The following is a 26,857-nucleotide window of genomic DNA, read 5'->3' on the forward strand; positions in this document are numbered from 1 at the left end:
AGCATGCAATGCTGTTTGATAGCAGTGTACCCACAGCAGAGCTTTCAAAATTAGAGTCAATCCTCTCAAACCTCAAGGAGCTGCTTTATCTACTATGTTTATGTAACAGTCTTAGATCCTTTGTTGTCATTCCAACAATCTTCACAGCATCTTCATCAAGAGTAGATTCCATCTCAAGAAACCATTTTCTTTGCTCATCCATAAAAAGCAACTCCTTCTTCATAGTTTGATCATGAAATGGCAGCAATTCAGTCACATCTTCAGGCTCCACTTTTAATTCTAGGTCTCTTGTTGTTTCCACCACATCTTCAGTTACTTCCTCCACTGATGTCTTGAACCCATCAAAATCATCCATGAGGGTTAGAATGAACTTCTTCTAACTCCTATGAATGTTGCTAGTTTTGGGCCTCTTCCCAAGAATCACGGATGTTCTTAATGGCATCTAGAGTGGTGAATCCCTTCCAGAAGGTTTTCAATTTACTTTGCCCAGATCCAAAGGACTCACTCTCTATGGCAGCTATAGTCTTATAAAATGTATTTCTTAAATAATAAGCCTTGAAAATTCAAAATTGCTCATTGACCCAGGGATGCAGAATAGATGCTGTGTTAGCAAGCTCCATCAAAGTTCTTGGGCAACCAGGTGCATTGTCAATGAGCAGTATATTGAAAGGCATCTTTTTTTCTGAGCAGTAGGTTTCAACGATAGACTTAAAATATTGAGGAGGCACCTGAATGGCTCACTCGGTTGAGTGTCCAACTTCAGGTCAGATCATGATCTTGGTTCTTGAGTTCGAGCCCCACATTGGGCTCATCAGGGCTTCAGATCCTGTTCCCCTCTCTCTGCCCCTCCCCTGCTTATACTTTCCCAAAAGCAAACAAACATTAATAAACATTTTACATATATACATGTATACACATGTATACATGTATATACGTAAATGTGTGTATGCGTATTCAGTAAACCATGTTGTAAACAGCTGTGCTTCATCCAGGCTTTGTTGTTCCATTTATAAAGCACAGCAGAGTAGATTTAGCATGATTCTTAAGGGCCCCAGGATTTTCAGAATGATCAATGAGTATTAGCTTCAACTTAAAGTCAACGGCTGCATTAGCCCCTAACAAGGAAGTGAGCCTATCCTTTGAAGCTCTGAAGCCAGCCATTGACTTCTAGTTATCAAAGTCTTAGATGACCTCTCCTTCCAACAGAAGACTGTTCCATCTATATTGAAGATCTTGTTTATTAGAGTCACCTTCATTATCTTAGCTAGACCTTCTGGATGACTGGCTGCCCTTTGCCATCAGCACTTGCTGCTTCACCTTGCATCTTTACATTATGGAGATGGCCTTCTTTAAACCCCATTACTAACTTCTGCTACCTTCAAACTTTTCTTCTGTAGCTTCCTCACCTCTCTCAGCCTTCATAGAACTGAACAGTTAAGGCCTTATTCTGGATTAGGTTTGACCTTAGGAAATGTAGCTGGTCTGATCTTCTATCCCAACTAAAGCTTTCTCCTTATCAGCAATAAGGATGTTTCACATTCTTATTCATGTGTTCACTTGAGTAACACTTTTCATTTCCTTCAAAAACATTTCCTTTGCATTCACAACCTGGCTAACTGGTGCAAGAGGCCTAGCTTTTGACCTATCTTGGCTTTTGACGTGCCCTCCTCACTAAGCTTAAGCATTTTTGGCTTTTGATTTCAAGTGAGAGACATTTGACTCTTCCTTTCATTTGTACACTTGGAGGCACAATTATTAATTGGCCTAATTTCAATGCTGTTGTGTCTCAGGGAATAGGGATGCCTAAGGAGAGGGACATGAAAGAACAGCAGATTGGTGGAGCAGTCAGAAGAAACACAATATTTGTTAAGTTCACCATCTTATGTGGGTGCATTCATGGCGCCACCAAAACAATTACAACAGTAACATCAAGATCACCGTTCATCAGAATAGTGAAAAAATTTGAAATATCATGAGAATTACCAAAATGTGACACACAGACATAGAGTGAGCAAATTTGTTGGAAAAATACCACCAATACATTTGCTCTGCTGATGCAGGGTTGCCGCAAACCTTCAATTTGTAAAAAAAAAAAAAAAAATCTGCAAAGCACAATGACACGAGGTATGCCTGGACATTAAATGCAAATCTTTCATACAAGTTAACAGTAAGTAATCAAATGGACTACTACGTATATCTGACAAAGTTTCTTTTTCTCTTTTAAATGCTTATTTATTTTGAGAACAGCACACGAGCAGGGGAGGGGCAGAGAGGGAGTGAGAGGGAGAATCCCAAGCAGGCTCCACCAACACAGGGTTTGATCCCATAAGAGATCATGACCTGAGCTGAAAACAGAGGTTTAACCAACTGAGCCACACAGGTGCCCCTGACAAAGGTCTCTAAAATTCTTTAAATTCTGTAGAAAAGCAAAATATACGTACCAAAAGCAAAAGTATATACATAGTATATACAAAGTATACACATAGTAATTAAATCTTTTTTGTTTCTGAAGGAACAGTCAACTGATTTAGAACAGAACCTAGTCTTAGAATTACTTGGACTACAAAATACTCTCAAATCTCTTAATTTATTACTATATACCAAGTAATATGTTAGGTGCTTGCAAAGCAAAGATGAATAAAGAGGACAAATAATTCTGACTACAGTAACTACTGACAATTTGAAAAAAAATAGAAAAGGGGATATTTGAGCTGGGCTTTGATGCATGCCAAGAAAAAGGAGTGCAAGAATCCTAGAGAATAACACATCCTAAAACAAACAACGGATATTTGGAAACATCAAGATTTTTTTTTTAATGTTTACTTATTTTGAGAGAGAGCGAGCGTGAGAAGGGGAGGGACAGGGACAATGAGAAAGGTGGAGAGAGAATCCCAAGCAGGCTGTGCACTGTCAGCATAGGACCAGAGATCATGACCTGGGCTGAAATCAAGAGTAGGGCACTTAACCAACTGAGCCACCCAGGCGCCCAGGAAATATTAAGATGTTAAATATGAGTGAATAAAGGCTGACTGAGGAAATGAGGGATAGGAAAGTAAACAGATTAAGCAGGTGAGGCCAGATTATAAAATGACAGATTTACAAGTCATATGGCTGTGATGAACTGGCCTATATGCTTACTTAGGAACTCATACGCTATAACTTAATTATCAGATTTCACTGCTCATGTAATATATAGTACTAATATAAACACCTGTAAGAAACATAACAATCTCCCAGGACTCTGCTATACACAATTGTTAGGACTAATGGCACAATCATACTTATTACTTTAACTAAAAACAATGCTTTAACCTTCACATGAGAACTGTGTACAATATAAAGCTTAAATTGGAAAATTTTAACTAGAGAATGCTAATTAAAAGCAAATGCACACTTCTTAACTGAAATCTAGTAAAACACAGAAGTTCATAATTTAATAGCATTAAATGTTACACAGTGTTTAAGTCTTTATAAAATCATGCTGCACATTTAATGTCAGCTTAGTTTTTATTAAAATTCATTATCAGATAAAAATAACATATATTCACTTACAAGGGTTATGGAAAAGGCTATTAAAAACAAAGTCTGAATTTTTTCAATTAAAACTTAAATCGGATAAAGGGTAAGTATCCAAAATCTACAAAGAACTTACCTAACTCAACACCCAAAAAAAACAAATAATCTAGTGAAGAAATGGACAGGAGACACGAACAGACACTTTTCCAAAGAAGACATCCAGACGGCTAACAGACACATGAAAAGAAGCTCAACATCACTCATCATCAGGGAAGTACAAATCAAAACCACACTGAGATACCACCTTACACTGGTCAGAGTGGCTAAAATTAACAATTGAGGAAACAACAGATGTTGGTGAAGATGTGGAGAAAGGGCAACCCTCTTGCACTGTTGGTGGGAATGCAAACTGATGCAGCCACTGTAAAACAGTGTGGAGGTTCCTCAAAAAATTAAAAATAGAATTACCCTATGACCCAGCAATAGCACTACTAGGAATTTATCCAAAGATACAGGAGTGCTGATTCATAGGAGTACATGGACCCCAATGTTTATAGCAGTGCTATCAACAATTGCCAAATTATGGAAAAAGCCCAAATGTTCATCAACTTGTGAATGGATAAAGACATGGTTTATTTATACAATGGAATACTACTTGGCAATGAGAAAGAATGAAATCCTGCCATTTGCAACAAGTAATGCAACAAGTAATACCTGGATGGAACTGGAGGGTATTATGCTAAGTGAAATAGGTCAGAGAAAGACAGATATCATATGTTTTCACTCATGTGCAATTTGAGAAACTTAACAGAAGACCATAGGGGAAGGGAAGGAAAAAAAATAGTTACAAACCATAAGAGACTCTTAAATACAGAGAACTAAGGGTTGATGGAGGAGGCGGAGGGTGGGGGGGTGTGTTGGGGAGAAAATGGGTGATGGGCATTGAGGAGGGCACTTGTTGGGAAGAGCACTGGGTGTTGTATGTAAGTGATGAATCATGGGAATCTGCTCCCGAAGCCAAGAGCACACTGTATACTCTGTTGGTTAGCTAACTTGACAATAAATTATATATATATAAATAAACATGAGAGAGAATACCATTGGACTCCCGATACATGATGCCATGTGTGGTCACGGCAGGCCCAAACTGTCCATTCTTGCAGGCCATCCAAATTATGACTTGTTTGAGCTGCAAACTGATAAAAGGGATTTTTCCATGACTAGTCACCTATATGGCTATCCAGATGACCTAGTGCCATTTAGCAATAAAACCATCCTTTTTTCATTGCTCTGAAGTAACATTTTTATTGTAATTATTTCCATATCTATGTGGGTCTGTTTTGTACCAATGATTACATTGGTTCTTAATGTCTCATTACCACATTGTTTTTATTACTATTTTATTTTAATCATTGTTGATAGCATACCAATGTCTTCCAATATTGTTTTCCTTCAACACTGTTTTCTTGATCTTTTGTGTTTTCTTATGGATTTTAGAGTCAGCTTGTCAATATCTACAACAAACTTCCGCAGGGAGTATGACTACTATGGCAGTGAATTTAAAGACCTATTTAGTGGGACTGACAATTTTGTAATATTGAGTGTTTTATACATAATTTAAAATTTCAAAATTTTATATTTCCCTGAGTAGAGACTTTCCACACCTTTCATTGGATGTATTCCAATTGTTTTTATTTCATTTATTTTTAACATTTTAAAAGGCAACCACTTAATAGTTTTTAATTATTATTTGTGTATGGGGAAAGAGTCTATTATTCATATTGACCTTATAACAGCTAATAAAAATTTCCCCAAGCATCCCTTAAAGTAATTAAATTAAATTAGGGGCGCCTGGATGGCTCAGTCAGTTGGGCATCCAACTCCTGCTCAGGTCATGATCTCTCAGTTCGTGGGTTCAAGACCCGCATCGGGCTCTGTGCGGACAGCTTGGAGCCTGGAGCTTGCTTCAGATTCTGTATCTCCCTCCCTCTCTGCCCCTCCCCCACTCGTGCGCACACGCGCTCTCTCAAAAATAAACATTTTAAAAAATTTAAAAAAAAATTAGAACCTATAACTATAGTAAAATGTTTTTTTAACCAACTTGGCAAGAAGTTTGGTATCCTGTGATATCTAGAGGGTGAGGAAACAAATATACTGTAGGAGCAAAAACTATTGGAGAGCCTAGGAAAAATAACCTGACAACCCATTTTTTAAAGCATATACACTGGGGGCACCTGGGTGGCTCAGTTGGGCGTCCGACTTTGGCTCAGGTCATGATTTCACAGTCCACCGTCTGTGGGTTCGAGCCCCGCATCGGGCTCTGTGCTGACAGCTTGGAGCCTGGAGCCTGCTTCGGATTCCGTGACTCCCTCTCTCTGCCTCTCCCCTGCTCCTGCTCTGTCTCTCTCTCTCTCTCTCTCAAGAGTAAGTAAACATTAAAAAAAATTTTTTTTTTTTTTAAATTTTTCAACGTTTATTTATTTTTGGGACAGAGAGAGACAGAGCATGAACGGGGGAGGGGCAGAGAGAGAGGGAGACACAGAATCGGAAGCAGGCTCCAGGCTCTGAGCCATCAGCCCAGAGCCCGACGCGGGGCTCGAACTCACTGACCGCGAGATCGTGACCTGGCTGAAGTCGGACGCTTAACCGACTGCGCCACCCAGGCGCCCCCCAAAAAAATTTTTTTAAAGCATACACACCAACACAGTAATCCTTGTTCCAGAAGTTTATCCTATAGACATGTTTACATATGGGCAAAATGAATACACAAGAATAGTCACTGCAATGTCATTAGTAATGGCAAAACATTAGAAATGACCTAAATGTTACCAGTGAGAGGCTGGTTGAAAGAATTATAACCATTCCTACAAAAATGCATACTACAGAGGCTTTAAACGGAATGAGGCAGGGGCACCTATGTGCCCCAGTAAGTTAAGTGTCCAACTCTTGGTTTCAGCTTGAGTCATGATCTCACGGCTTGTGAGTTGGAGCCCCACATCCGGCTTTGTGCAGATGGCGGAGAGCCTGCTTGGGATTCTCTGTCTCCCTCTCTCAAAAATAAACATTAAAAAAAGAAAAAGAATGAGGCAGCTACCTCTCCATACACTGTTGTGGAACAACCAGGCAGTGTGTTTACAATGCTGCCCACCCACTCTGTACATGGACACATACATTTTTACACACAGAATGTATTTCTTTTTTTATTTTTTTTAATGTTTATTTATTTTTCACAGAGAGAGAGAGACAGAGCATGAGCGGGAGAGGGGCAGAGAGAGAGGGAGACACAGAATCCGAAGCAGGCTCCAGGCTCTGAGCTGTCAGCACAGAGCCTGACGCGGGGCTCGAACCCACAGACCGGGAGATCATGACCTGAGCCGAAGTCGGATGCTCAACCGACTGAGCCACCCAGGTGCCCCAGAATGTATTTCTAAATAGATACAGAAAACATTGCTAAAATGGTTGCCTCCAGGAAAGAAAATTGGACATAGAAGTGAGGGGTGGGAAGACTTTTTAATGTATGATCCCTTTGAATTTTTTGAATTCTGTGCCTTATGTATTTACTACCTATTCAAACCAGTATTCAAAAAAAATTTTTTTAATAAGAGTAATACATTAAGTGTAAAAGGTATTAAGCCATCTCCAAAAGGGAACTTCATTAAAAGGCTTTGTTCCAGAGGGCGCTCTTATTTGACTGTCCATGGGGTCCCCTGAACCCCAGTAATGATCCCACATGTGCGGGAGAGTTGGGAAGATAGGACAACATGCATATACGTGTGCACTGATGACAGCCCCTATTTCCTGCTAAACCATACACTGGTTTCATGGAGCATTCCAGAAAGTTTTAAGGAAGGGTTTTCACAAAGCAAGGCCCAGAGAGCTGTGAGCATCTTTGTTCTCCCACTGGAAATTCAACTGTATATAAGGAAGAGCAAATGTTAAAATCATTTAAAGAGAGTTATTTTTCATAGTTTGCAGTACAAAAATGTGTTTCAAGTACGTGTTATTGTAAAACAGTTGTTTGTACTTATGTTCTTATAACATCTGTTACGTTTATTCTTCCTCTAGTTCTGACTTTTGGAAATAGCAATAAATCTATTTTTTCATCCCCTAAAAGAAAAAAAAAGATGCTAAGTAAACATATGAGTTAGGAAACTGTATTTTTTCATTTTCTTACCTTACTGATACTAAAAGCATTTGTGGTAAAAGCAAATTATACACAAAAATCACAAAAGAAACCAGACCAAAAAGGACACCAAGTCCACCAGCAGACACAGCCTTCCCCAGATTTCACCTATCACCTTCTTTGCAGACCTACTCTAGCGGTTAAAGTACCTAGCTTCTCTGATTTTCGTCCAAGTTCCTACTGACCCACTTGTGTTAGTAGATGAGTAGGACAGATGGTAAGTTTTCTGACCCTCCGACTCCTTCTCTAGACCCTCTCATAATTTCTGTCGGTATTGTGGAAGATCTTATTCCCATACTAAATCTTTTATTCCATAATACTGTAGGGGAGAAAACATAATTTTCCCCCTACCCTTCCAGGTTCTTGGCTAAACTCCTCCCCCACTGTAATAAAGACAGATTAACTGGAGAAAATTTTCATTTCTTAAGTAAGGGGGACCACAATGGTGTGAGACTCAAAAGCAGCAAGGCAACTGAGGTTCATATACCATCCTGAGCTAAGAAAAGAAATAGGGTCTGAGGCTCCTTTCCAATTTCTTTCAGGCATTTGAGAGGGAGGTAAAAAGCTTTTCCCAAATCTGCTGGGTCTTGACTGCCTTCAGCTCAAAATAATTCACATGCCAAAGCTGCATATTTAAGGAATGGCATATTCTGCTCCCCTTAAATACCCATAGTGGTTCTACCTCCTTGATTAAACCCTTACTCATATGACAGGACAGATGACAGATTAAAACAGCTATACTTTTCAGATAACCGCATCATTTTAAATCTTAAAATACAGACAAAAGTTTTCCTATCATACAAGCATGTTAAATGCAAGTATTAATAAACTTTCATCTCGAGATCTCCATACTAACCAAATTTCTGTTTGAACCCAAGTCAAATTTGTCAGCCAAAAAAAATGTCATGGTTTTCACTGAGTAGTTTATATAAATTATCACCCAATATGGAAGCAATCCTTCAAAACTTTATTATTATTTGGTTTCAGCTCAGAGATGTTGAGAGCTGAAAAGATGCTCATCCTAACCTTATTAACAAGAAAAAAGGCTGAACAGACTGCAAATTAATGGCTTCTGGTAAGCTCAGAGAACTGAGGTCACAGGGCAAATGGCTGTAATAAAATCTGGAGAGTGACAGGTGCCTTCAGGGAGACACAGGACCAAAATATTTGCTTACTTCAGGCAAAACCTTTCAGGAAGATTAATTAGAATTTTTGATGACCTGCTGGAGGCCAAATGTGGGCAAATGTGACAGCATGAAGCTCCTGGGGAGGTCACAGTCATGCAGGGGTTTCCTCTGGCTGGCTTTTCCTCCTGGAATCCAACCAGGAGCTCTCAGGGAAAACTGGAGAAAGCTCTCCTGTGTGGTGCTGGCTGGGCTAGGGAAACAGCAGGTATAGAGAAATCCTTTCCCCTCATCTTTCATACAAAACAAAAGGCTAAATCTGCAGGGGAGTGAGGAAGGACTTCAAAGTCTGTAGCCCAGGGTTCTGGTGAAGCTTCACTATAGTGGGGGAAGTAAATGGAGGTTTACAAAATAAAAGCCTTAATCTCATGGGGGAAGAACCTCGAAACCATTCCCAAAGACTTCAGTGTTTACCAACCACAACTGAGGAAAAGAAATGAGGGGCAAAGGAAAGGGAGAAAAAAAAAGCAGCCTATCCCTGGAGGAGGGACAGGAACACTTGCGAGGGCCACATCCCTTAAAACCATGGTTCACAGTACCTTCCAAACATTAAGGCTTAATGGGATAACATTGACAAACTGAGTTTCATCACCATTAAAAACTTCCATTCTGCACAAGATACTATTAAGACAATGAAGACAAGCCAGAAATTGGAAGAAAATATTTGAATAGCACATACCTGATAAACGACTTGCATCCAGAATATATAAACTCTTAAAACTCAGTAAGAAAAACCCAATATTAAAATGAGAAAAAAACAGCAACAACACCCTGAAGCTCTTCACCAAAGATATGTGGATGGCAAACAAACATAGGAAATGCTCAAAATCATCTGAAGATCATTAGGAAAATGCAAATTAAAACCACAAGGAGGGGGTGCCTGGGTGGCTCAGTCAGGTGGGCAACCAACTCTTAGTTTTGGCTGGAGTCATGAGCTCACGGTTTGGGGGTTCGAGCCCCACATCAGGCTCGAGACTGGGAGCCTGCTTGGGATTCTTTCTCCCTCCCTCTCTGCCCCTCCCATGCACTCATTCACTCACACTCTCTCTCAAATAAACAAACTTAAAAAAAAAAAAAAAAACGCAATGAGATAGCACTACACACATCAAAATGGCTGAAATCCAAACACAGACAATAACATGCTGCCAAAGGTACAGAACAACAGGCACTCTCACTCTGCTGGTGAGAATACAAAATGGTACAATGACTTTGGGAGACAATTTGGCAAATACTTATAAAGTTACACATAGGCTTACCATACAACCCAGCTGTTGCACCCTTGTGTATTTATCCAAGTGAATTAAAAACTTATGTTCACACAAAAACCTGTACACAAATGTTTAGCAGCCTCACTCATAACTGACAAAAACTGGAAGCAACCAAAATGCTCTTCAACAGGGAAATGGACAAACTGGCATATCCAAAATGGAATACCAGTGATAAAAAGGACCAAGTCATCAATTCATGCAACATAGATGAATCTTAGATGCATTTCACCGAGTGAAAGGATCCAAACCCCAAAGCCTATATATTGTATCATTCCATTCATAAGACATTCTGTAAAGGACACAACAATGGGGGCATAACACACATCAGTGGTTGGGGGTAGCAGAGGCCGACTACTAAGGGAAAGCACAGGGGAAGTTTTAGGTGATGGAACTGCTCTGTATGGTTGTGGGGTGCTGGACGCATGATTTACGCATTTGTCAAAATGCACAGAAATGTACCTCACAAAAAGTAAACTTCAATGTATACAAACTATGCTTAAAAAAAAAAAAAGACAGCTAAGATGTCACAGGATTCCAAAATGGAATGCAGACTGTGACAAATCTAATTAAATTACACATGTATGACATAGCATCACTGACGTAATCATGGTGGTGACTTCAGGGGAGCTGACCCAAGTAACTTTGGAAAACAGTCATCTGATTAGAAAATGTAAAGATAAATACAAAAGGACTGTCTATCAACACTGTGCTCTCGTTGGTAAATTTGTTTTTCATGGGGATGGTTAACATTTCTGAAACTGCTTTGCATGCATACTAGGGTGAAATTACTAACAGAGGAAAGTTATAGATAAACAAGAAGGGAAGCTTCTACAATGAACCCTGCCCTGTGGCTCTGGATTAAAGTCAGAGATGCTGTCAGAATGATCTCCTGCTTAGCTTATATATATATGTGTGTGTGTGTGTGTGTGTGTGTGTGTGTGTGTGTGTGTGTGTGTATACACACACACAGAATAGAGATACAACTACAGACACGTATACATACATTAGTTATAGTGTAACTACATTAATAACAGGGTTATTACATTAATACATTAATAACAGGGTTAGTATACAGTGTGTGTGCAATCTGCTATACATACATACATTACCCTAGCTCTCTCCCCCTGGAGAAAGCCATCATTCCCCAGTATCAAAAAGCACTCCCAGAGGTCAGATCTTGATTTCTAAATGCAATTCTCTGATACAGAGCTCCAACCAGGGCTTCTTGGAGAAATGGCTGATTCCAGAGCTGCAAGAAGGAAAACATGAGGAGCCCAGAGCACACCTCTGGCATGAAAAAGTAAGGAAGCATTAAAAAAAATAGGATTATATCAAAAGGACACAAGATCCAGAATGAAGGAATTCCTCATAGCCAAAGCTAGAATAATTTGAGTAACACAATGTGATATTAGATTATAACCCAAAGAGTAAGGATCAATGAGCCCACACAGGTATCAATAACTGAATAAGGAAATGGAGAATGGCTCTTCTTTCCTACAGAAGATTCCTAAATAATACACGTAAAAATCTCCCTTCCAGCAGGCAGAGCTTAGTCGCCTCACCTTCTGAGTGTGGGCTGAATTTACTAACTTGCTTCTAAAGAACAGAATGTGACAAGGGGATAATGGTAACTTTAGAGGGGAGAAACCAAACAAACACCACTTTAACCAAGTAATAAAGGTCAGCATCACCAGCTATGTAGTGTGAATGTCATGTATCCCTGATGCCTACATCAAAACCCACAGATACTCTGTTACGACGTGTTGAAAAGGGTGCTTTTCTTTTGTGTTATTCTCTCCAAAAACATTTTAACTGCAGTTTACTTATTAAAAACAAAAAACACTAGACCCAAGCCTAGATTAAGGGATATTCTACAGGCTACCATGCCAATACTCCTCCAAACTTTTAAGGTCACAAAAAAATAAGATGCAGAAACTGTCACAGACCAGAAGAGACTAAAGAGACATGACAAGGAAATGCAATATGGTATCCTGGAACAGAAAACTAATGGAAACAAATGAAATCCAAATGAAGTTTAAAGTTAATAGTAACATACCAGTGTTCTTAATTTTGACAAATGTACCATGGGAAATGCATTCATTTGCTAGGGCTGTCAACTCAAAGTACCACAAGCTAAGTGGCTTAAACAACAGAAAGTTACTGTCTCAGAGTTCTGGAGGCTAGAAGCCCAAGATGGAGGTGTCAGCGGGAGGACCACACTCCCCCTAAAGGTGGCTAGGGGAAGGATCTGTTCCGGGCCTCTCTCTCTTAGCTTCTGATAGTTCTTGGTTTGAAGCAGCCTAATTACAATCTTCACATCACTTCTCCCAGGATACTTGTCTCCAAATTTTCCCTATATAAGGACAAGAGTCATTTTGGATTGATCCAGTTATCTCTCCTCCTGTATGACCTCATCTTAACTATTTATGTCTGCCATGACCATATTTCCAATTTGGCTGTTAGAAGACGCTATCTGCCATGGGCCCTGGGGTTTCCTTGCAGTTTAATGCTTGGGTCGTGAACCCAAGGGCCTGACCATTCTCTTTGCCTGGTCATTTTCAGGGTTGTATTTGCTGTGAGCAACTTTAAAGAAAGGGTAATGTCTCCCTCTGGGACAGGAGAGCAGGCTTGCTTACAGCTTGCTACAAACCAGCAGGTTCCCCAAATTCAATTTTATTGTTCTGTAATGCAACCCACTGCACATGCAGGCATTCTTCTGGGCCTTCTATGTCACCCCATGGAACTTGGGGAGCAAGGAAAACCAATACAGACATCAAGCTCAAGGCTGTTTGAAGTGCCACTAACAAGAGTTTCATATCCTCTGCCACCATCCATGTAGTAAAGACTAACTATTAGCTTGTAATTGGGGTAAAAATCAAATCCCAAGCCCAATGCTGTCCAGTCAGCCCGAAAGCCCTTGGCCCTCCACCTGCCCCCTCCCCATCACAGCCCTCTTCCTCTGTATCAAAATATAACTATCCTGATTTGTACAGTAAACACAAAGTGTAAATCCAAAAACATCATCTATTTTTTTAAATGGATATATTTTTCAAGTCTTTTAATCTAGAAGTTCTCCCTTCATCCCTTTCTTTTCCTTACAATTTGTTGAAAATAACAGGCCAATTAACCTGTAAAGTTTCCCAGGGTTTTGCTGATTCCACATGCATGCTACATACTTATTTTTAACAGCTGTCCATTTTTACATATCAATTTAATCAGTCCCCTATTGGTAAACACTGAGTAATTTTCAATTTTTGCTATTTCAATGATGCAGGAATATTTTTAAGCATGGATCTCCAAGCACGTAGGCCAAGTACTTTTCAGGACATTTACAGAGGGTCAGACTTTGAGCAAAGAATATTACAGAATCTCCTGGTTATGCCATTAGAATGACGTAAATGAATGGACAAATAGGATTTTTTTCTTACCTGAAAAATTCATGGCCTTCTCAAAACCTAAAAACAACTGTTAGTTCATTAACCAAAATCATTCAAGCGAAAGGAGATAAAGCTTCCAGTATTTGAATAATTGATGTATAGGTTAATTCTGCAGAAAAAATTAAATATCTTTTCCGAAAATATCACAAATTTTTAACAAAATCTAGAAAAGGTTTCTATAAAGAAAAATTGCCATATTAGGAAAAATTACAGAGACTAGAGTTGGAAATGGAATTCACATACAATCCACAGTTGGGCAGGGAAGGGGGAAGGACATAAGGGATAAAGGACAACAGAGAAGGGAAAGAAGAAATGCTTCTAGCCAGAACCACGATAAAGGAGGAAAACAGATGTAAGGTGGAAGGAAATTAGAACTTTATTAAATCTTTATTGTACATCCAGGAAAGACAACAGGTTCACATTTACTTTTATTTTCAAATATTTTCTTAGGCAATCAGCAAAAGCTGTTCCTTATTAACTTACCATTTAGAAGTTTTCCATGGACACTATGGTAAAACATTTGACTGAACACTTAATCCTGAAAACACCTCTAATGAGTTATATACCAGAAACTCCTTTCCACAGATAAGGAAACTGAGGCCCAGGGAAGTTAGATCACTTGCCTAGAGTCATACAGCTTCGGGGCAGGACCAAGATTCAAATCTAGGTTTACCTCATTCTAGAACTATTGCTCTAACCATTATACCCCTAAACAGACTCTCCCAATCATCTTCTTCAAATGATATCATCCTACCCACTCTAACTCACTCCACAGAACTTTTTCTACTTCCATAAGGCCTGGGTGACCCGTTATTTACATCTGTTCCAAGGAGAAACGTGAAGGAAACTTGCTGAAATGTATAAACACCATCAACACACAGCTCTGTGCTGAACTGAATGCATGAAGTCGGCCAAAATAAAACTCCTAAGCCACACACAACTTTAGGATGTCTACTTTGCTAGAACATAGAAATATTCTGGCAAAATTCATAGTAGCAACATTTCCCAAAATGTGCAAAAGGATGATTGGTGCTGCTATGCGGAAAGATAAATGGTCCATGGTCAAATCAGTCTGGGGAAAAAAACTTAAACAAATATCAATAAGACATTTTAGTCCTTAATATGCAAATATTAAATATAAATTTTTTAAACAATGAGCAGTTTTCTTACCTCATTAAAAAATTTTTTTCATGGAATATTTACTTCTTTGGACTTGTACTTTGCAGGCTACATTTTGGAAAACACTTTAGAGTTGTCATAAACATTGTGAGAAATGAACCTTTCCAGTACCTGATACATAGGTATCTCAAAAATGTTTAAAAAGCTTGGATGAATAATCCATCATTCTAGTGACGCAGTTCTGCTATAACGCAAGCCTAGGGCAAGCATCACGTTGTGGATATCCACACCTTCCATTATATGTAACATCCACTGCCATTGAATGGAGTTGCAACCCACAGACACACCCAGGAAAATAGCCTACCTTTAGCCGAACATGATTTTTTCTGACATCTGACTTTCGTCTTTATCCAAACACGTATCTTTCCTACTCCTAAGATTTTCACCTATTTCCAGCAAATGTTGAATGCCATTAAATTTAAATTACTGTAACCCAAAAAGGACACCAAAGCAATGTAAGTAAGGTTCTTAGCATCTAACAACATTTAATAAATGTTGATTATTCAACCTTCACTCAATCCTTCCTGACTTCAAATTGGATCAGTAAATTCCTCCACAATATTTCAGAGCCTCTCAAATGGTCTTTAGCTGTGTTCTATTCTCTCACATTTTTGTGATAAGCTACTTTCCATCTTCAGTTATTACCTTTAGGCAGCTGGCTCAAACTTGCATTTCTTTACTTCTCCAGAGGCCTGGGCCCCTATTTCCAAATGCCTGCTAAAATTACAGAAGTGCATGGTGCCCTACGCTCAACTTGGTAAAAAACCAAATTTACCAACAAATTTCTCCCCAACAAATCTGTCTCTCCTCCTCCGTTCCCTAGAACAGGTTAAGGCATCACCATTTTTCTCAACCAGACTTGTTCTCTTCCCCTCTCTGCCAACAATGTGAGGCAGTTACCAAGTACTGGAAAATCTATTTCTAAAACAACTCTCTCTTCCATTCCATTCTATTCCCATTGCTGTAAGCCATGTTACAATCTTCCTCTCTGGCAGATTTCCAGAACCTTTGCCTGGTGGTCTGTCTACACTTTACACTGCCACCAGAGAAAATTTTGCTAAAACATAATTTTAATCTTGTTCCTGCCATTCAAAAATGGTCAATGACTCCCTGTTACCTTCAAAAACATCCAAGTTACTTGGCATGGCCTTCAAGTCTCTACATTGGATCCCGGGTAAAATGGGCCCACCACCACATAGCACTCCTTATAACACAGATACTCAGAAAGCCCTAAACGTAACCTCTATTCTCCCATCACACCATTCTTGCCACATAGAACAAGCATATTGTGTAACAGAAAGAAACCAGATTTTAGAGTCATACAGATGCAAACATTAGTTTAGCCACTCACTACTGTACACCCTCAAGCAAGTTATTCTTAAAGCCTCAGTTTCTGCCTTTGTAAAATGGAGATAATAGAATCACTTTAGGATTACTATATGAACATCCACTTATTCCCATCTCCACATGTTGAAACCATAATTGTTCTTCAAGGCCCAGATCAAATGATTTTCCTCCAGTAAGCTTTCATTGGTTATAAAGTCAGTATCACTCTATCCCACCTTTGTTCACACCTTTAATTTATTTGGTCTTTTTACCACACTTTGTTAAATATCCTTTTTTTAATTTAAATTAAAGTTAGTTAACATAAAGTGAAGTCTTGGCTTCAGGAGTAGAACCCAGTGATTCACCTCTTACATAGGACACCCAGAGCTCATCCCAAAAAGTGCCCTCCTTAGGGCCGAGCACCTATTTAACCCATCCCACCTACCTCCCCTCCAACAATACTCAGTTCTCTGTATTTAAGAGTCTCTTATGGTTTGCCTCCCTGTTTTTATCTTATTTTTCCCTCCCTTCTCCTATGTTAATCTGTTGAATTTCTCAAATTCCATGAGTGAAATTATATATCTTTGACTTATTTCACTTAGCATAATACACTCTAGTTTCATCCATGTTGCTGTAATAGGCAAAATTTCATTCTTTTTCATTACCAAGTAGTAACCCATTGTGTATATTTGGCCTCTCCATAATTTGGCTATTGTTGATAGCACTACTATGAACATTGGGGTGCACGTGTCCCTTCGAATCAGCACTCCTGTGTATCCTTTGGATAAATACCTAGTACTGCAATTGCTGGGTCATAGGGTAGTTCTATTTTTAATTGTTTGAGGAACCTCCACACTGTTTTCCAGAACGGCTGCACCAGTTTGCATTCCCACCAGCAGTGCAAGAGTGTTCGCCTTTCTCGGCATCCTCACCAACATCTGTTGTTTCCTGAATTGTTAATTTTAGCCATTCTGACAGGTATGAGGTGGTGTCTCATGGTAGTTTTGATCTGTATTTCCCTGATGATGAGTGATGTTGAGCATTTTTTCACGTGTCGGTTGGCCATCTGGATGTCTTCTTTGGAGAAGTGTCTATTCATGTCATCTGTCCATTTCTTCACTGGATTATTTGTTTTTCAGGTGTTGAGCTTAGTAAGTTCTTTATAGATTTTGGATACTAACCCTTTATCTGATATGTCATTTGCAAACATTTTCTCCCATTCCATCTGTTGCCTTTTAGTTTTGTTGATGGGTTTTTTTTGTTGTACAGAAGCTTTTTATATTAGTAAATATTTCTAGGCCTTTTTATTAGACTATTCATTTCTTGAGGTCAGGAATGGTCTTTCATAATAGTATCTCAAAGCACTTAGTTCACTGCATACAAAGCAAGCACTTAATGTGTATCTGTTCAAAAACCGTAGATTATAAATTGGTTGACACAGATTCTAGATCATCACCTAGATATACAAAATAAGACTTGACTGCTGTCGTGAAAACGATAAGTACAGTGTCATTTCATGCAGCCCATCCAGTGAACCTTCATATGGGAAAGAACTACTTTCAGAAATAAGACCACAGTTTTCTCCGTGTTGAGATCGAATTTATATGGAAGAAATGAGCTTTTGCACATTAAATGCTGTATAAGAGTTTAAAATATAACATTATGGAGGGGCGCCTGGGTGGCTCAGTCAGTTAAGCATCTGACTTCAGCTCAAGTCATGATCTCACAGTTCGTGGGTTCAAGCCCCACGTCGGGCTCTGTGCTGACAGCTCAGAGCCTGGAGCTTGCTTCAGATTCTGTCTCCCTCGCTCTCTGCCCTACCCTTGTTCACACTCTGTCTCTATCTCTCATATATAAATAAACATTAAAAAAAATTTTTTTAATAGAATATCATGGAGAAAGAAAGAAATCTTTCCATGAATAGTTTTGCAAAAATATGTCCACATCAGCCTATGGATACAAGTGAAACCTCATTAATAGGTTCTACTTGCTTGCATTAGCTTGATAAACCTTGCCCCCCTTTCCAGGTTCAGGTCTTCATCCACAATCTTTGAAGGGTAAGAATGTCATACTGTTATCATAAATCAGTCCTATCCACTTCTCATAACTCTGCCAATAGTACTGCCATCAGTTGCATGCTTTCATCACTCCATTATGAAATAAAAAGGGCTCTTGCCCTATTGGCTTTCTTAGAAGGGTCACGGAAGGACTCCTTGGAATACAGCTGATCTCTGAAGCACATGTAAAAGCCAACACTGGGATAAGAATGATTCAGTCTTCAAGCCCTGCTAAAAGTTCAGTTTATCTTCCTTCTCACAATGTGGTTTATGCCTCAGGTCACTATAGTCCAGGTGATCTGGATTCTGTCATGTCTTTCTATTCTACCGGGGTGCATGTGTATAAATATGAATCTGTAATATTAAGTTCTTATTCCTAGAAACTCCTCAGCTCCCATGTATATATGCTGACTAAAATAATTAAGGGTAGGATGAGATATTCCAGTCTTAATTTGCCCATCTCCATTTAGGCTTACCTGAAACAGATTCTGCAATAGTTACTTAATGCCCACTCTGCCTCAGGCTGTAAAGTGCAATAGGAAAGTCTATGGAGCCAGACCGACTGGATTAAAATTCCACCTCCTATTTACTAGCTGGGTGACAGTGAGGCATATTACATAGCCTCTCTGTCCTTCAATTTCTGATCCATTAAATAGGGATAAAGCCATATAATCCCTTAACCAAAAACCCTTGGGTCCAGATATGTTTCAAAATTCAGAAAATTTTCTAAATTTTGGAAAGGTAACACAATACATATTAATGCTATAAAAAACATCCCAAGTAGAATCTGGTCAGTACACTGCAGTGAAATGCTTTAACACTTCTGCAGCAAACGATGAATATGCGTACCTATTAGGATAAAGAAAAAAGAGCTTCAAGTACATTCAGGTCAGATTTTGTCACAAAATGCATTTATCACAATCTAACCACAAACTTTTGGTTTTGAGGTTTCAGAATTACAGTTAAAAGATCCACAGTATCTACTCTATAGAACTACAATGAGAATTAACTGAGCAAATACATATCAAGTACTTGGAAGAGCACCTGGCATACAATAAGTGCTATATCAGAGTGACTTGGCCTTTTGTTTGTTTGTTTTTTATGTACAAGGTACTTGCCAGGCTACACAAGAGTATTTTAGTCCATTTGAGCTGCTATAACAAAAGTATCATAGACTGGGTGACTTATACAACACTTCTCACAATTCTAGAGGCTGGGGGGTCCAAGATCAAGGCACCTGCAGATGTAGTCTCATGAAGTCCCTCTTTCTAGTTCACAAAAGACTGTCTTCTTGCTGTGTACTCCTTCATGAGGGAAAAGAGGTGAGAAAGCCCTTTGGGGTCTCTCTTATAGGAGCACTGAGCCCATTCATGAAAACACCACCCTTCTTACCTAATCATCTCCTAAAGGCCCCACCTCCAAATACCATTGCATTGGGGATTAGATTTTAATATATAAAGTTCAATCCATAGCAGAGAGACACAAAAATTAATAAAAATTATTTCTTCTTTGCAAAATGATAAACTAAAAACATCTAAGCCTTGGAAGAATGTTATTTGAACGATAGTAGCTAACAAGTATAAAATAATTACACACCAAGCACTAGTGCTAATTTTTAAGTGAATTATTTACCATTCATAAGCACTCTAAGATGGATAGTATTATCTTCATTCTATAACATCTAAAAGGAAGCTGAGAGAGATGAGATAATCTACCCAAAATTAAGTAGTGGACCCATTATTTAACCTAAGCATTCTGGGGCACCTGGGTGGCTCAATTAAGTGTCCAACTTCGGCTCAGGTCATGATCTCGCAGTTCTTGAGTTCGAGTCCGAGGTCGGGCACTGTGCTGACAGCTCTGAACCTGGAGCCTGCTTTGGATTCTGTCTGTCTGTCTGTCTGTCTCTCTCTCAAAAGTAAATAAACATCAAAAAATAAAAATGAACCCAATCAGGGGCACCTCGGTGGCTCAGTCGGTTGGGCGTCTGACTTCAGCTCAGTTCATGATCTCACAGCCCATGAGTTCAAGCCCCGCATCAGGCTTTGTGCTGACAGCTCAGAGCCTGGAGCCTGTTTCAGATTCTGTGTCTCCCTGTCTCTCTGACCCTCCCCTGCTCATGCTCTGTCTCTCTCTGTCTCAAAAATAAAATAAAAACATTTAAAAATTAAAAAAAAAAAACAAAACCCAATCATCCTGAATTGAAGACCACACTCTTTTTTTTAATTTTTTTTTTTTAACATTTATTTATTTTTGAGACAGAGAGAGACAGAGCATGAACGGGGGAGGGTCAAAGAGAGAGAGGGAGGCACAGAATCTGAAACAGGCTCCAGGCTCTCAGCTGTCAGCACAGAGCCCGACGCGGGGCTTGAACTCATGAACCGCGAGATCATGACCTGAGCCGAAGTCGGACGCTTAACCGACTGAGCCACCCAGGCGCCCAAAGACCACACTCTTACTCATAACTTTCTACCATCTCGTACAAGTTGTGTCAAGTCTTTTTTTTTTTTTTTTTCAACGTTTATTTATTTTTGGGACAGAGAGAGACAGAGCATGAACGGGGGAGGGGCAGAGAGAGAGGGAGACACAGAATCGGAAACAGGCTCCAGGCTCTGAGCCATCAGCCCAGAGCCCGATGCGGGGCTCGAACTCCCGGACCGCGAGATCGTGACCTGGCTGAAGTCGGACGCTTAACCGACTGCGCCACCCAGGCGCCCCATCAAGTCTTGACACAAGTCTTAAAAAATTGGGAACCATGTGGCATAAAGGTCAACAAAATCTGCCAGTATTTTCCACTTCCCTAAGAACATTTTATATTACACATCATAATCTAATAATGCCAGCAAAACAGAGTCCAAACTTACCAAATGTTGCAGTATGATATTCGTCCTTTTGAATGAGTTAAACCTGAAACAAATGTAGAATACAATGAACACAGTAATGTGGGTAGTCATGCCTCAATGTATAAATACCATATTTCCTTTTGTTTTAGCCTCTTCTAAATGATATTAGAAAAAAAAAATGTTTTTGGTTTTTTTTTTAAGGTTTAACTCTCATTCTTTGTGGTAAGAACACAAAACGGTACAGCTACTTTGAAAGACAATTTGGCAGTTTCTTACAAAACTAAACATACCTTACCACATAATCCAGCAACTACACTCCTTGGTATTTACCCAAATGAAGTGAAAACTTACACACACACACACACACACACACACACACAAACTTGCACATGCATGTTTATGGTAGCTTTACTCAGAATAGCCAAAATACAGAAGTAATCAAGAGGTCCTCCAATAGGTGAATGGATGAACGAATTATGGTATATCTATACAATGGAATACTACTCAGCCACGAAAAGAAATCATCAATCATTCCACAATAAGACATACAGAAATCTTAAATACATACTGCTAAGCAAAGGAAGCCAATCTGAAAAGGCTATATATGGTATTATTCCAACTACAGGACATTCTGAAAAAGCCAAACCATGGGGACAGTAAAAGATCAGTGGTTACCAGGAGTTTGGGGGAGGGAGAAAAGGAAGAATACGTAGAGCACATGGAATGTTTTCAGCAGTGAAATTAGTCTGTAGGATTATATGGTAGAGACATGCCACACATTTGTCAATTTTCTACTCAATATTTTAATAAACCTAAAACTGCTCTAAAAAATAAAGTATTAATTAAAAAAAAGAGTTTGGTAAAGATACAATAAGCATTCTCAGACACTGCTGTGAAATCTATAAATTGGTACTACCTTTCCAGCAGGCAATCTGGAAGCACAGTTCCACAACCTTTAAAATGATCATACCCTTACGCCTAGTAATTTCACAAGCATTTGTATTAGGGAAATCACATATGATCAAATTTTGATTTATAAGGATGTTCACAATTATTTACAGAAGGGAAAAACTGGAAACAATTTTTTTGTGTGTGTATACATTTAGTTTTCCTACAACAATGTAAGTTGTACACTTTTAATATTTAAAAGTGACATTATCTTGGGGCACCTGGGTGGCTCAGTCAGTTGAGTGTCCAACTTTATTTTGGCTCAGGTCATGATTCCAGGGTCGTGGGATCGAACCCTGCATTGGGCTCTGTGCTGAGCACAGAATCTGCTTGGGATTCTCTCTCTCTCTCTCTCTCTCTCTCTCCCTCCCTCCCTCCCTCCCTCCCTCCCTCCCCATGCCCCCTCCCCACTTGTGTTCTCTTTCTAAAAAAATAACAGAAGTAAATTTTAAAAATAAAACTGAGCATTATCTTTCCTTTCCAGTAAAACAAAATTAAAAATAAAATTATGATAGAGAATGTCAATTCCATAGAATGTCAATTCCAAATAAGATCCTACACGTTCTTCTAATTTTCCCATCAAGTGGCAGAACTCAAGTCATCATTAGGAGAGAATTTTATTTTAAACGTATCATCTTAAACTGCAAGGATGTCCATTAAACATCACAAACATGCCAAAGAAGCCATGCTGTCAAAATGCCCACTTAACTCATCCAAACATCTTTTTTTTTTTTTTCAACGTTTTTATTTATTTTTGGGACAGAGAGAGACAGAGCATGAACGGGGGAGGGGCAGAGAGAGAGGGAGACACAGAATCGGAAACAGGCTCCAGGCTCTGAGCCATCAGCCCAGAGCCTGACGCGGGGCTCGAACTCCCGGACCGCGAGATCGCGACCTGGCTGAAGTCGGACGCTTAACCGACTGCGCCACCCAGGCGCCCCACATCCAAACATCTTAAACCCACCCTTTACTGACCTTCTCTAACCCCATTTTAAGGTTTTTATTTTTTTAACGTTTACTTATTTTTGAGAAAGAGAGACACAGAGCACAAGTGGGGAGGGGAAGAGAGCAAGGGAGACACAGAAATCTGAAGCAGGTTCCAGGCTCTGAGCTGTCAGCACAGAGCCCGACTTAGGGTCCAAACTCACCAACCATGAGATCATGACTGGAGCTGAAGTCAGACGCTCAAGTGACTGAACACCCAGGCGCCCCTATTATGTTTATTTTATATCTTGCTTTCTTTTTGTAATTCTATTGTGATTATGTTTCCATGTCAAAAGTATTATTTAAATATTTTAAGTAAATATTTTCATTGGTTTTGTAATGGTTTTGTACAGATGACAGTTTTTAAAATATTACTAGAGGCAGCTAGACCAAGTTGCTGCCTTCACCCTTTGCCTCCACCATCCCCACCCCCACCAAAGTCAGTAAAAAGAAACTCAACCCTAACCACGATGGAGCCCTTGAGACCTCAGAAAAAGAACACAAGGAGCAGTTGAATGCATTAATGAAGTACAGAATGCAATAGACTTAATGAACAAGCCAATGAGGTTTTGAAAGTGCAACAGACCTATAACAAATGCCACTGACCAATTTTTTCCAGAGGTTGGAATTGATTGCTCAAATCCCACATCTTTGGGTTAACATTTGTCACTCATCCACAAGTATCTGCACTGCATTATTGGACAGGAGTTAGAGTGACATAATTTGAAGATATTAAATCACGTTACAGAATTGTGATAAAAAAAACCTTACTTTGAATATAAAGTTCTCTCCAAAGAATTTCATCAAAATGAGAGTGGTAATCCATCTTCAAAGTACACTGAAATCAGATGGAAATCCAGAAAGGATGTGACAAAATGTTCAAGTTAAATGCAGAATAAAGCCAGCAGGAAGAGAGAGCATGAGGAACTCACAGAGTTCTTTCTCTGGCTTACTGATGATTCTGATGCAGGTGCAGAGGAGTTTAGGGGAGCTCATCAAAGATATTTGGCCAAATCCATTACAGTACTACTTGGTTCTTGACATGCTGATGAAGGGGATGAAGATGATGATGATGGAGTTGGAGCAAAGAGAGAAGGATGAGGAGAAGATGACTAAGGGAACGCTAATGGATTCTAACCTTTTTAAATTTTCTCCAGGCCCCACAAGCAACTTTCAATCTTCCCACCTCCCCCACCTCTTGTGTTCAGTCGCTCTGGTTTTTTGAAGCCCCTTCTGATTTGCACTATGGTTCTCAACTTACTTTAGGAGGAAATACCTTGAGAAGAATACAGTGGGTACAGAATCCCTATCCCTTTTGGTTCCAAATCCATTTTTATCCTTTCCTGCTTAAAAATTTTATGAAATCAACACCACAGTGTTCTGTGGAGGAAAAAAAGAACAACCTTCTGCTCCCTTAGCTCTGCTGGAAGCTGGAGGGTGCTGGGCTCCTGTGTAGTACATAGAATTTTAGCTTTTTTCCTCCTTTCTCTGTATATTTGGCTCAGAGAATACACTGTCTCTGTGTGAGTATGAACAGTTAGCATCTACCAACGCGTATCTATTTTCTTACGTAAAAAAAAGAAAACCACAGGGCTCCCGAGTGGCTCAGTTGGTCAAGTGTCTGACTTCGGTTCAGGTCATGACCTCACAGTTCGTGGAGCCCCCCGAATTATAAATTCAGGTGACTTAATTTATAAAAACATTTGTAATCCAACTTTTCCAGAATGTTTTCTTTTATATTACACTTAAATTGAACAATACCACAAAAAACAAAAAGGGGGAAACCACTAATTTGTTTAAATTGGTCACACTTCACATTCCTGGACTAGCAGGTTTTGAATTTGTCTTACCACAAGTAAAATATTCTAGCCCAGTAATTCCACAATTTGTCTGAACATTAGAATCACCTGGAAACCCTAGTAAACATTCCAAAGCCCAGCTCATAGCCAAGAACAATTAAATCAAACGCTGGAGGTCGGACACAGGCATAGGTATTTTGTTTGGAGCGCCTCTAAGTGATCCCAAAGTGCAGACAAGTGGTCATTAAAATCAACTTTGTAAAAATTAAACTGAAGTGACAGATACTAGCATATTGCTTATTTAGGGGTATTTTCTAAATAGGGATTTCATATAGACTTTTAAAATCTGAACTATACTTATCATGAAGCACCATTTTTAAAATTTTTTTGAACTTAAAAAATTCCAAAAAAATAAAGTTGAATTATCAAAGATTTAAGGACTAATTTCTTTAGATCCAGAATAACCCTGAATTCCATAATAAGACCAGTACCCAAATGCCAGTTCAAGGTTAAACACAATGCTGCCAGACTGGCATGTCTTATGTAATAGTTTAAGTACTACCTGCTGCATACAGAAACACAGGCCTGGCTTCAAGTCTTGGTTTTATCTGGGAGATAGAATTTTAGCTCAAAGAAAGTCAATGTATACCTACCAAACGCAAGTGCAAAGCACTGTGCACAGCACTTAAAGGTCACAAAAATCTCTGGAGCAATTGCTACAAAACACAAAAAGCTAAAAGGTTCCTTACCAGACTCCATATAATCATTAATTTTATTTCTTTCAATTTATACTCAACCATTATTTAAAATCTGCTATTATCTTTTACATCTTAAAAAATGTATTTGAGTGTTTAGAGTCCCCAAATAATTCTGAATTTATGGTCTTCTCTTTCCTTCCTATTGGCTCCCAGACTGCCATCTGGTGGAGAGAAATGGACACGCACACTCTAGCTACTGCTAATTTACTAAATCACTTAAGCAGACTTACTTCCTTCAGGTGATGGTCAACTGGTCTGCTTGGGGCAGCTGTTCTCCAAGTGTGGTTCCTGAACCAGCACCATCAGCATCCCGGGACACATGTTAGAAATGCAAAGTCTTGGCCCCACTCCAGACCCACTGAATTAGAAACTGTGGAGTGAGCCCAGAAATCTGTGTTTAACAAACCTCCCAAGTGATTCTGATAAATGCCAAAGGTAAAAACAACTGACTTAGAAGGAGAAGAACATTATCAGTCAGGAGATTTTTTGCAATTAACCAATAAAGCACTCACGAGTTTACAAAATTAAACAACTTTTCATTAATTTTTTTTAAGATGAGATCATGAAAATAGTGCTTAATAAAGATTACAGCAGAAGTAGGCAAGGGAGAAGGTGAAGAGAACAAAAAATCAAACCCAAGGCCAGGTAATTCAGGCATGAACTGACAAACAGCAGCTGCAGAAACAAAGGAATGATTTACTAGGAACTATTAGTAAAAATTCAAGGAAAAGAACTTTGTCAACAGCAATTCCAAGATTTCAAGCGAGAATAGCTGAGAATATAGGCACTGAAAAGGGTGGCAAGGAAACTAGCTGGTTTGTAGAATGAAATATGAATTCCATTTTCAGTTTCTTGAGACTGTACTGACATAAGTAGAAACATTCAAGAGCAAGCAGACTGGAGTCTGAAAGAAAAGTTAGAACTGAAGACATGTCACAAAATTACCTGCCAGCTCTCTATGAGGAGTAGATGAAGGATCTGCAGTTGAAAATTAGTGGCCTGAATGCTGGGTCTACAAATGTGTTTTGTCTGGTCAGCAGTGTTTTAAAACAACAAACATTTAAAACCAAAAGGTTCCACCTAAAAATGCAGTTTCCCAGAAAAATTAGTTATGGAAACTGCAGGTCTACATTCTACAATGGCAACAATGCCTGGGGCTGAGAAGCTGGCTCCTTTAGACAGAGCACTTTCTCTAGCTCATAGTTCCCTACTAGTCCCCAGTGCTGTCATCTAGACAGCATCACTCAATGCTTCCTTCCTAGCCTCTGCATTTGGGTCTGTGACTCCTAACACAGAAAAAATATAAGGGAATCAAATATTGAGCCTTCAGATACAACTATGTATGTAGTGAAAGAGAAAAGAGGCAGCTCAAGAAGAA

At 39.2% G+C, this 26,857-nt stretch overlaps 1 protein-coding gene and 1 pseudogene across 3 annotated transcripts in view; one reads left to right on the plus strand and one right to left on the minus strand.

The window, feature by feature from the left end:
• Positions 1 to 26,857, minus strand: part of HIBCH (3-hydroxyisobutyryl-CoA hydrolase) — a 111,612-nt gene that overhangs the window by 64,384 nt on the left and 20,371 nt on the right. For all 3 annotated transcript variants that reach the window (XM_030328121.1, XM_030328120.1, XM_030328119.1), the window contains one exon: positions 21,012 to 21,054. Coding sequence is in view for 1 of the 3 variants with exons in the window: in XM_030328120.1 (XP_030183980.1) it covers positions 21,012 to 21,054 (43 nt within the window). In the remaining 2 variants the exon portion in view is untranslated. The remainder of the gene's footprint in view (positions 1 to 21,011; positions 21,055 to 26,857) is intronic.
• LOC115521524 lies at positions 21,638 to 24,023 on the plus strand (annotated as a pseudogene).

The sequence above is a fragment of the Lynx canadensis genome, chromosome C1 (genome assembly GCF_007474595.2).
Source record: "Lynx canadensis isolate LIC74 chromosome C1, mLynCan4.pri.v2, whole genome shotgun sequence".
Taxonomy (NCBI): domain Eukaryota; kingdom Metazoa; phylum Chordata; class Mammalia; order Carnivora; family Felidae; genus Lynx; species Lynx canadensis.